We start from the raw sequence: 12657 nt of genomic DNA on the forward strand, positions 1-12657 counted from the left end.
ATAGCGTCGCATCCCCGATGTGTGAAGCCTTTTGTAGTAATGATTCGAACGATGCTTGATAGGATTCGACGGTAGAAGTTTGCCGGAGAGTGGCCAATCGACCGACGTAGTCGTACAAATCAGGATCGAATCTCTGCTTTAAGGCCAACAAGAAGTCATCCCAGCTCTTTCCTTTGTTATTTTCCACCCAATACTCCATCCAATCTGATGCTGGTGGATCAAATAAATATTGTGTAAGATAAAGACGATCATCTAATGGTGTGTAATTGTGGTTGTAGTACGTTTGGATCTTATTAATCCAATCCGAGGCATTCTCTCCGTCAAAACGTGGTGATTTTAGACGGAGGCGTGATAGGGCTTCCGGCACAAGCGGTGCTTTTGTGACCGATGGAAGGAACGACCAACCGCGCATAGGCGTTGCGATTAGTTGGTGGTCTGGAGGCTCCTTCACTCTAGCGACGGTGACTGAGCCTGACAGTTTGGCAAGGGTTTCCTCAATTTGTCTGTTGGCTGCTGTTTCCATCATCATCGAACTAGTGAAAGAAGTATGTTGGTGGCGGTTGTGGCTGCGTGGTTGTGATGATTGAAGTATGGATTGAGATTGTGATGATTTTGTCATGAGTCGTCAGTTTTGAGAGATTTTTATGGAGGAGGAGTAAATCAATGGAAGCACCAGTTGATAGACCCTTGATCTATCGGAATAGAGCACCAACGATTTGTAGCGAAACGAAGAACAAGATAAACCCTAGTTGAGGTGCTAGGGGGCGACTTCCGGCAGAACCGGGAATGAGAACAAGTAATTAACTTTATTTCTCAATCATTTGAAATACGATAGAATTCTATTATATAGAATTCTAAACCCTAACACATGTCTTGCTAATCAAGAAACATAATCAAAATAAAAGATTACAAAAGATATGGAAAATAAATAAAGACAACTAACTAAAATAAAAGATACGCTAAAATATTGGAGATGATATTCTGCGAGATTTGCTAGATCGAGGACCCTATCAAACATCCTCTGGTATTTTTGTTGTGACTAATGCAATAACCCCTTCTGTCTTCCCAAAGATACATTGACTTGGAACCCCGGTTCGAAAGCTTGACAAAAAAATTTTGGATCTCTATGTTTACATCATTCTTTGGTCTATTTGGGACATCCATAACAAAATAACATTTCAAAAGTTTCACCTGAATTGGGAGCTGAAAAAGAGAAGACTTTTATGACGTCTTGGGTATTGGGTGAAAGGAAGGTGTTCAAGCTTCTCATTGCCACCAAGCCGAATGACTATTATTTAGTCAAGTGTACACAATTGGTTGGTCTTCCTTACTAGTTGGTTTTACTTTCTTGTTTTGGTGTCTTACTCGTTGGTTTGTTGGTTTCCATGTTGAGTTGGGTTTGTCTTGTGGCTTTGTTGCAGGTCACCTAGCTCTTGTGTGTTACTCCCTCCGTTCCATGTTGATAGAGTCATTTTACTATTTTTGTAAGTTCCAAGTTAATTGAGTCATTTCAATTTTTGGCAAAAAGTAACAATATATTACCTTTATTCTTTCTTTGTCTCTCTGACTTTATTCTCTATTACTTTATTCACCATTCACTTAACACTATTCTTAAACTTCGTGCCGAAAATAAACGCCTCAATTAACAAGGAACGGAGGAAGTATTTGTTTGTTGTTGTCGACTTTGGTTTTTTGTAGAACTATCTTGCTCGTCACTCTATGTTGGTTTTGAGCATTTTTTTCTCAATAAAAACACACAAAACAGAATTTCCTAAATTATGTGTCACTACTCAAGTGTGCAATCTATTATGATAGATGGAGTACATAACTTTGCACTTATGAGAAAACATTTGCATGCTACATCAATCATTATTAATCCCCTCGTCCCACAATATGAGTCACATTTGGTGTGAGCTTGAATTTTAAAAAATGTAAAGAATAGTGATTGAAAAAGTTAGTAGAATATGTGCTCCACTTTTTTATATTGGTTTATAGTAAAATATGAATGATTACCACCCATTTAATATCTCAATATTAAAAAAAAAATGATTCAACTACCTTGGGATTATACATGACCATTTTTTTATCTATTACTACAAAAATATTACTGCCCATTTAATATATCAGTTATACTACTACAAAATAACAAAATTATAATGCACATATTTATATTGATGCATGTTTGGATCAGAGATGTCACATACTTTATTATTTAATTCAATTTATTTAATTTTTTTTTTCCACAAGTAATTACAATGCAACATAACCTTATCTATAATAATTAATTTATTAATCTATTTACGCGCATTTTTTATTCCAGTTAAAGTTTCATATCCGTGAGAATCTATTTACGCACATATTTTAAGATGCATAGATAAAAGGTTTGATCTATACGTTCAAAGTTACTTTATGTGTTATTGGAACAAGAAATGTTGGGATGTTAATCCTCTTTTTTACTCATAGCAAATATATTCAGAAATGGTGGCATTACTAGTAAATTAATGTGGAATTATAATCTTTGCATTATCTTGGTATAATAGGGAAAATACATGTTGAATAATCTGAATAAAAAATAATGTGTAAATAATTTATTAAATTAGATATTGGATGTGTAGGAGAAAATTATTGGCCAACAAAAACTTGTGGAATCCTTGGCCCAAATGCAGTCTAGTGCAGTCCTTTTATAAAAAAGAAAATAAAAATTAGCTGTATCATTTTTCTACAGTGGTTGGCCCATCACTCTCTGGCCCTTTCCCAATCCCTCAAAAAGGTAATTTAAATTTCAGATCTTAACGGATAAACATGAGTGTTTTGGCCCCTTAACTTTGGTATAATATCACTCCGACCCCTCCGCAGGATGCTTCCAACTTCCAAGAACCATCATCACAACGATCTCCCGATGCCCGTCACGTCAACCTTACTTTGACCGTCTGTACACGTGGCTCGTCCCCATTGGAACAGAACGGGGACCCTACTGTACGATTGTTTGCTATTTATATGTACCCCGTACTCTGCCCGCTGGGGCACACACTAGTACACTCCCTCCACACTCACTATTCAGTTTTTAGAAGAAGAAGGGTATCTCCAAACCCTAGCTAGCTTCCCCACATTCTCTCTCTCTCCCTCCCTCCCTCCCTCTCCGCTCATGCTTCCACATTTTCACTTGGCGTTGTTTCGCTGATCTATATTTTGAGATTTAATCTCTCGTTGGATTTTGTTTTGAATTTTTTTGTGTGTGGTGGATCCTTGATTTGTGAAATCGTTGCATGTTAGCCGGAGATGGCGTCTGCGTGCGTGAATAACATCGGAATGTCGCCGGAGAATTTCCTCGACTGTCCTCCGGCGGCTTTCCCGTCATACGGCTGGCTGAGCCCCAGGATATCGTTCAGCCGCGAGTTTCCCGACGAGGAAGCCTCCAAAGGCGCCGCGAATCGTTCGTCTCCGAAGCGCCTGCCGATGGCGGACGATGCGGATGAGGAGAAGCTGGAGGAGCCAGATCCGGAGGTCTCCAGCAAGGATTTCGTCGATTTCGAGTTCCGCCTCGAAGATCCGGTGGCAATGCTCCCCGCCGATGAGCTTTTCGCCGACGGAAAACTAGTTCCGCTCCACCTCTCCTCCATTCGCCACTCGATGACGTCAGTTCCGGCGTTTTCCGAAGCCAGATCTCCGGATACGCCTAGCTACCGGCGGAGGAATGAGATATCGTCGAGAGATCCGTATTTGTTTTCTCCCAAGGCGCCGCGATGCTCGAGCCGGTGGAAAGAGCTTCTCGGCTTGAAGAAGCTGTACCAGAACAGCAATTTGAAGCAGGAGGATCCGAGAATGGCGTCGTCTCTATCCTCGAATAGCAACAACAAAAACTCCTCCAGAGGCCTCAAGCACTTGCTTCACCGCAGCTCCAAGTCGTCATTGAATACATCCATAGATTCATCCTTAAATCAACCGCTCTTAAAGGACTCTGACAACGAATCAATATCCATCTCGTCCAGGCTCTCTCTCTCATCGTCCTCATCTGGCCACGAGCACGACGATCTCCCTCGACTCTCGCTCGATTCTGAAAAGCCTAGTCGCAATTCTCATCAATCCACCGCCAGCAATCTCGCCAGAGTCCGATTGTCCAAATATAAATCGGCGGCAATGTCATCGGAAAACCGCACAGCACCATGTAGGTCTAGCCGCAGTCCGATGAGAAGAGCTCCTGAAATCATCGTTCCAGTTCGCGGCGTTTCCGTCGACAGTCCTCGGATGAACTCCTCCGGAAAAATCGTTTTCCATAGCTTGGAGAGAAGCTCGAGCAGCCCGAGCACCTTCAACGGCGGGCCGAGACACAAGCATCGAGGAATGGAGCGGTCGTATTCAGCCAACGTCCGCGTCACTCCGGTCCTCAACGTGCCGGTGTGCTCCCTCCGCGGTTCGTCCAAATCGGTTGTTTTCGGTTTTCCATTGTTCGCGTCGCAACAGAGGAAAGAAACATGTGGTGGTGGTAGCAGCGCTGTGAATAGAAGTCAGTATAGTCACAGCAAGAACCGCACAGATCGAACAAGAGAGAGCAATCAGGCTTAGAATTTTTGTTTTTTGGGTAATGCTAAACCTTTCGCTTAATCTTTTTTCCCCTTTCTTCGAATACCTTGGGATTTTGAGGTTCAGCATTACGTAAATGAAGGTTCATTTCCAATTTTTTTCCTAGACAAAATTTCAGTATTATGTACATAAGTAATTCCGGTGAGTTTGTTGTTGGTGATTATGATTGGAGTTGTAGTGCTAACTCTCATTATTCCAAAAGCTAAATATTCTCGGCCAGATTTGTTTGGAGATGAGGTTTTCTTTTTCATCATATCTGCATTTGATTACCGGAAAGTTAAATGAAATATCTGTTTTTTCTACTTTTCAAAGGGTTCTTGATTCTGGACTTTAGCGACATGTGAGGTGCGGGTGCGCCTCCCACGCGCATCATGTTGCCTGCCTCCCACACGCATCATTTTGCGTCTGGGTTTTCTCTTACCTGTACGCATTCACTGTTTTATTAGTACTTTGCTGAGTGTATTTATTTTCCTTTTTTATCAATTCTGCAATTATTGTGTTTAATATTATTAAAAATATCTGCTTTGATTATAATTTGTTGCAATATTACCCCACTCTACTTCATCTCTATGTTTTTACTGTACTTGAATAAATGTGTTCTCACACACTCTCTGTGCTGTGACTGGAATATAATAAATAGGGTTAATAAATCTGCTCTTATTTTGCTTCTGCTCTGAACGCTCTGGCACAAGGCTCGTAACTCGAATCGCAGCAATTAATTTTGTCGATTACCAGCTGTGAAATAAGTATGATGAATGAATGCAAATGCATCGTGTCATTATATTTGGAATTTAACAGCGCTAAATCCACCATGTGATGACTTAGATCTCATACCATTAATTGCAATTGCGACTCTTCATTCCGATCATTGGGTTTTGTTTATTTAACCTTTTCTGTGGCGATTACACATAAGTATACTTGAAATTATTCTGTATCACTTTAAAATTTAAATTGATCGGTTTGGATTCACCCCATGTGTCAATTGATTGTTTTGTAATGTCTACTCATCAAATGAAGTAGTACATCCAAAATGGTTAAGGCGACTGTGAGATTTTTTATTCCATATTTTGGTGCCTCCCTCAGTTTTTTTCATCCCTTCTAATTTTTTTAGTTTATTTTTGTTACCGTTAGCTTGTGGTTGTATATATAATCATCTTTTGGTTTTTGTTTTCAATTTTTATACTGATTTGAAGTCTAATTTTGATTTGTACTTATGATTTAAGAAATGTGAAAGAAAAATGAATGAAAAAGGTTAATAGGGCAATCTACCTACGTAAAATGAAAAAAAAAATGAGGTACTCCTATTCAATTACAAACATACTGAAAATAGCAAAATGAGAGTCATTTTTTTTGCGGATTGAGTATTTGATAATGCATTTTTGGTTATTTCATGATTATATTCTGTATAAGTAGTATTTGATTTAATAGTTTGTTTCACTGTAACATTATGTAATTTAATGATGGTACATACGTGGGGCATATTATTTATGGGGTGGTTTTTCTCTTCTATGTATGGAGTTAGAGCATCCGCAATGGGGCGGACGATAGGCCGCCCAATGCCTCGGGCGCGCCATCGTCCGCCCACTATGAGTGCGCGGATGATGCAACACGTTTTTTGTTTTTTTTTTAATTCCGAAAAATTTATTTATATAAATATCCCCTACCCCACCTTCATTTGTAACATTTCCATCCAATTTTCCACACTCAAATTACACTATAAAATGGATTCCGGTGAATACCCAAGTCCGAATAGTGTTTGGGGGTGGTGCACGTTGGCTGGGTACAGACCCTGACGAATAGTCCGATGTTTGGGGGTGGTTCACTTTAATTATTTTGCATTGACATATTTGAAAATATTTAAATTAATTAACAAAACAATAGTGAAACATATAGGGCAGCCTTTAGGGAGGCTTATAGAGCGCCCCACTGCAGGTGGAATGGTAGGAGGATAAAATGCTGACGTGGCGGTGTATAGGGCGGGCTTTAGGGCGTCCCTTAGGGAGCCCCACTGCTAATGCTCTTATGGAATCGGCATTTTTCATCAATTGAAATTGTTGAATCGTTATACAATAAAATGAAAATTGATATTAACTGGAGGTCCCATTGACAGAAATTCATTCCTAATGTTTAATTAATACAAAATCATTTCCAATCCTCAATCAGATCTTGAAAGTTTACTACTACTACTACTGTAGTAGCACTAATTTATTAGTCTTTAAATATTATGTTGATTCCCAGCGAAGAATCCTTAATTATGAACCATGTGAGTCACACTTAGGTGCGGATTCCGTCTGGCAATGAATGTCACACTGAATTTGGGGCTGTTGAAATCACATTTGAAACAATTTTCATTAAATTAATGACCATTTCATTAAAGAATTTATTTGGGATTTTTTCCACAAGTCATCTCCTCTTTAAATGTAAATCTCAGTACAGTCTTAATACTACAGCGTACTCCCTCCGTCCGCTATTAGGAGTTCCATTTCTTGGTGACACGAGTTTTAAGAAATGTTAAGAAAAATGAGTGGAAAAAAGTTAGTGGAATAGAGGTCTCACTTGTATATATTAGTTTTAAATGAAATGTGAGTGTAATGAGTTAGTGGAAGGTGGAACCCTATTACCATTTATGTAAAAGTAAACCGGGACTCCTATTTACAGACGGACTAAAATGGAAAAATGGGATTCTTATTCGCGGACGGAAGGAGTATTAATTACTTGCCAAAATTTCTATTTTTGCCCCAACGGACAAAACAATTGCTTTTTTTACGTTGTTTAGGATAGTTAAGTGTTTGCCTAAAAAAGGTTGATATATTTCGTTTTCATGAAATAAAATTTGGATTAAAAGGGACATGTCTCTTCCTCAACGGATTAAAATGTGTAGGTGGGATTCCCACCTACAAAAAATATGTATGATCACCTCCTCTTTCGTGCATAATTAATTGGAATAACTACATCAACTCCAATAATGAACAATTATCATTAAATTATGAACTTACATTCTATTTCATAATTTGATTTTAATTTGAAAAGATAATAAGTAACTTTCCATTTTTTGCAATTAATTATATTCTAAAATTTACAACAGAGTACATGTTGAAATCTAATTCTTGGATTGTAAAATTTCAATGTAGTTCTTGAATTGTAAGAAATAATATTGTAAAGATTGGTTGGACACATGGGGGTCGCTCGTGTTATTATATATTCATAGAGGTAGGGCAGGTGAATATTTAAAAGCATATGATAAAGGAAGGCCAAAGACAGCGATATAGAGATTCACTTGTCATTTTCCATGCCTTCATCTCCTTCCCATGCAACAAACCAGTATTCTATATCATCATTCAGGTTTATTTTGCCTTCCATTTTCTTTTAAAATCAAATATTTCCACTATTAATATTAGGGGAAACCAAATATAGTCTACAAGAAATGCTTGAACTTTGGCTTACGATTACTATCATTTTTTTAATCCTTAGGGCACATTTTGTAATTTTATGCACCCTTATAAAATTAAATGAGGTGTATGCTATAATGACAAAGACTATAATAAGCGCATCGCTTGGAGTATTAGAATAGCTCATTAATATCAATCAAATCATGTCTTTTTTATTCCTATAGTACTATTTGTAATTTTATGTCTTTTAGGAATTATAAGGGATACATAATTATTAATTAAATTACTATATACCATAAAGGTGGGACCAATACACTCGAGATAAAATAATAAAATTTTACTCCATACCGGATATAGACATGATTGAAATCAAGACTTTTTACGGTGTCTCAACTTCTCTTAAATAAAGCCATTTAATTAAATTTAAAAAATCAAGTAATCAATTCATATTTTGTTTGGGACATCCTAAGCTAAAAGATATATTTTATCTTTTGGCAAAATTAATTCCCTTTACTTTAATACTTTTTTAATTTATAATTTATTTTATTATATTTTTTATTTACTTAACTCATTATACTTTCTTCAATCTTACATTGGAAAAAAATGTCTTGATTAATTTAGGACAGATGGAGTTTTAATCATGTTCAGTATGCATATGAACAGGGTCGTATGCCAGTCTATTTGCTGATTCAGTTAAGGATTTTTTATTTTCATTTTAATTACTAACTTCTAGTAGTAGTAAATTTACGAAACAGAAAACTTATACGGAGTAACATTTACTGGACTTTTTTTAATAAAGAAACAATTTTTTTTATTGAAGTGTATCAAAAAAAGTTCACAAATACAAAATTTAATATCTACAGTGACACCATAATCTCATTCGATAAAAATAAAATGTTAAGAATTTATCAAAGCTCAACTCAAACAAATTAATCCGAAAAAAACCCTCCAAATCTACGTTGATTGATTCGAAGTTGCCGAATGAATAAATTGGTTTGAATTGAGGGATGAAGTGTAAAATATGTAACTTCACCCATGTATAGATTAGATTCCAATTACCCATCCCTTCCAATTAAAAAAGTAAAAACCCACCACTGATTTGATGTGATGTTTGGCCCCCCAAAAAATAGTGAAATGAAATATTATTAGAAGATTTACTTTGTGTTGACCGTCAAGGTTGTCTGAATTGTGGAATGTGGTACATCTTATCTAGAATGCAGTGCTTATGTTGAAGCTGATGATGAGTTGTTTGACCACTGCCTCGGGACCTTACCCTCCCTTTTCTTTCTATTTTTATTTCTTTTTCTAATGATACAACTTTCTCAACGATTCTAGGAAGAAGAGTGGAAATGGAGCTCAATTGTGAGATCGTTGACAACTTCAAAGATTAAACATAAACAGTTTTGTAGTCTATCGAACTTAAATCCGTCATTGCCTATAACAGAATTTTTCAAAGCACCTTTCATGGTTTTGAAGATATATTTTCGCAAAAAGCATGTTTTTTTCTATGAAATTTTAAAATGCTAAATGGTGAGCAACAATCAAAGAGCACCAAGAGTAAGAATCCCTAAACAGGAAGGATACTAGAGATATGGGTCAGTTGGCCAATAATAGAATGGTAATATAATTGTAGAGGTTAAGGGCATTCACAATGGGGTGGACGATAGGCCGCTCGATGCCTTATGCGCACCATCGTCCGCCACTGTGGGTGTGTGGACGATGCCCGATGCATCGTCCGCGCCATCGTCCGCCCACTATGGGCGACGCGGACGATGCAACGCGTTTTCATTTTTTTTCGAATTTTTGTCTATTTAAACCTCGTTTCTCATTCTATTTTTCATACGAACATTTCTCTCATCTCTCACTTTCCATACGAATATTTTGATCATCTCTCACAAACAAAAATGAACCACGACGACGACTGGAGTATCTCGGAGGGCGTTAGTCGGACCTTGACTCGAGCCTTATTCTATGCCGTTAATGACGCAATGGCAGATTGCTTAGCCGAAATGCAGCGCGAGCAGGAGGCGGCGGCGGAGCAGATCCCCACGCCTATTCGACGTCGGACATTTGTCCGCCGCGACCACGCCGTAGCTCACGAACGTCTTTTTGCAGACTAATTTGCCGAGCAACCACGGTGGGGCACGACTGTTTTTCACCGCCGGTTTAGAATGCATAGTTATCTTTTTCTCAGCATTATCCAGACGTTGGAGTCACGTGATGAATGCTTACAGTATCGGGAAGATGGCATCGGTAGACCCGGACTTACGCCATTGCAGAAGTGCATGGTTGCACTCCGGCAGTTGGCCTACGGCACCACGACGGACATGTTCGATAAGTACCTTCACGTCGGGGAGACAATTGGCCGCGAGTGCCTGAAGAGATTTTGTAGGGGAGTTGTGGAGGCTTACAGCGACATATATTTGCGAAAGCTGACTGTTGTGGATTGTCAGGGCCAGATGAAGATGCACGAGACGGCGCACGGCTTTCCTGGGATGCTATGCCAATTTACTAGTGGATACAAGGGCAGCCACCCGACGATGATCCTCGAAGCCGCCGCTGACCATCGGCTCTGGATCTGGCATGCTTACTTAGGTGTAGCGGGGTCGAACAACGACATCAACGTCCTCAACTCATCCACCCTCTTCACCGAGAAATGCAATGGCAACGGCCAGACCATAGAGTTCACTGCCAACAGGCGCCAATATCACATGGGGTACTACTTGGCCGATGTCATATACCCAAGATGGCCTGTTTTTCTGAAGACGATCAGCTGCCTAATGGGTGAGAAGAGAGTTTTATGTGTGCAAAAGCAGGAGGCAGCGCCGAAGGATGTGGAGCGGGCATTTGGTATGCTCCAATCACGGTGGGCAATCGTGAAAGGGCAGGCGCGTCTCTGGTTCAAGGAAGTCATCGCCGATGTCATGTATTCGTGCATAATCTTGCACAACATGATAGTCGAACACGAAGGTGGAAGCATCACCGATTGGGCCGATGATGAAGGTAGATCTTGCTCCAGTACGGCGACCGCACCCCACGCTCGAGGATTACCGACGGGCTTCAATGAGGTTCTATCTAGACATGCCTCAATGCGCAACCAACAAGACATGCTCAACTCATGAACGACATGATTGAAGAAGTTTGAGACCGTAACCGCCGTCGTTGAGAATGCGTATTTTTTTAATTTGTATTGTAATGTATTGATTTTAAATAAAATGAAGGTTTTTTCCAATTTTTGTAGTTATTTAAATATTCAAATAAAGAAAATGTTTAGGGGGCGGCTTATAGGGCGACCCACTGCAGGTGGAAGGGTAGGAGGATAAAATGATGATGTGGCGGTGCATAGGTCGCCCTATAGGGTGCCCCATTGCTAATGCCCTAATGGTCTTGAGTTCGAGTCCACCATGATGCGACCTTTATTTTTATGTACTATTCATTTGATCATGAAAAAGAAGGATGGGTTCGGGTTCACCATTACGCAGACTTTAAATTTATGCTCGCTTGCCTGTAAAAAGGGATGTCAGAAGACAGAGTAGGAGAAGAAAAATGAATAAATACAAATAAGATAACGATCCTAGTTTCGACAAATACACCGCGTGTGCAAGCACAAAGATAAGATCAAACCAAAACCACAACATCAACATCATTCAGCTACTCAACACTACCCAAACAACCAAATAACAATCAAGTGTACCAGAAGATCGCACTCAAAGTGTAGCTCTTGAGGCATGTCATTCTTTAATATAACTTCGATTCTCAAAACAAATTTCCAATTCTATAGATGTCGTATAAGAGACACTCGTCATTGACCATTTACTTTGTTGTAGCTCCAAACTATGAAATAAATTGTTATATTAAGACATTCTTATAAAATATCCTATACATTTGAAGGCTACATTTGCATAAACCATTTTATATCAAAGATGGGTTGTAATTTCCGTAATTTGGAGAAAGAACAAAAGACACATGCACGCCATCCGTAATTATTCGGAATGTTTCTTCAATCTAAGAATGTTTTTTTGTTGTTGAATTTTTTAGTATTTGGAATACTACAATGTGGATTTTATGGAATCTACAACAAAAATATACACTTCCACATGCACACAACACACCTATATATACACGTATGTGCTAAATCTACTATACCTTCCACTTTTTTTTCTTTATGCGTTAATTAATCAATTTCAGTAAATTGCACACCTTCAGCCAATAGAATGGTGACAGTTTATGTGTGTGAGTTGGATTAACTGAAGTCAATGATGACTTCGTAGTGACATAGAACTTTAAATTTATGTTCATCTTTACCTAAAAAAGATAATTGGTTGAAAAATTATGAAATATTGATAAAATTTGGTATATCCCACAAACATTTACAACTGTTCAAAATTTTATGGTGATTATTTTTTGCCATGGCTAAAACGGATAATTGACAACATATATGTCATTTCTGAAATAGACGTGTATTAATATATCCCACGTTGGCTAATTTCTAAGTAGCAATCCATATTATTTAGCCTCTAATTCTTAGTAATAATTGCTATGGGATATTCGCATGTTCATGATTTATCCTAGCAATTTTAAAGATTGTGGAAAATATTAAATTTTGACAATAATTTATGATTTTTCCGACCAATTTCACTTTCTATTTTCTGATTACCGTAGATTATTTTAAACCTATGGTAATTTT

The 12657-nt window shown here is 38.3% G+C and overlaps 1 protein-coding gene across 1 annotated transcript; it reads left to right on the forward strand.

Annotated features, from left to right (window-relative positions):
- Positions 1-3013: 3013 nt before the first annotated feature.
- LOC121756927 lies at positions 3014-4863 on the forward strand. The gene has a single exon (XM_042152362.1). It carries the CDS (start codon positions 3280-3282, stop codon positions 4561-4563), a length of 1284 nt encoding a protein of 427 aa, XP_042008296.1. The 5' UTR covers positions 3014-3279; the 3' UTR covers positions 4564-4863.
- The last annotated feature ends 7794 nt before the right edge of the window (positions 4864-12657 follow it).

This window comes from Salvia splendens, chromosome 12 (genome assembly GCF_004379255.2).
Source record: "Salvia splendens isolate huo1 chromosome 12, SspV2, whole genome shotgun sequence".
Lineage (NCBI taxonomy): Eukaryota > Viridiplantae > Streptophyta > Magnoliopsida > Lamiales > Lamiaceae > Salvia > Salvia splendens.

What these genes read in the sequence shown, in the direction of transcription:
- LOC121756927 (XM_042152362.1), top strand. Translation starts at nt 3,280, where the DNA reads ATGGCGTCTGCGTGCGTGAATAACATCGGAATGTCGCCGGAGAATTTC.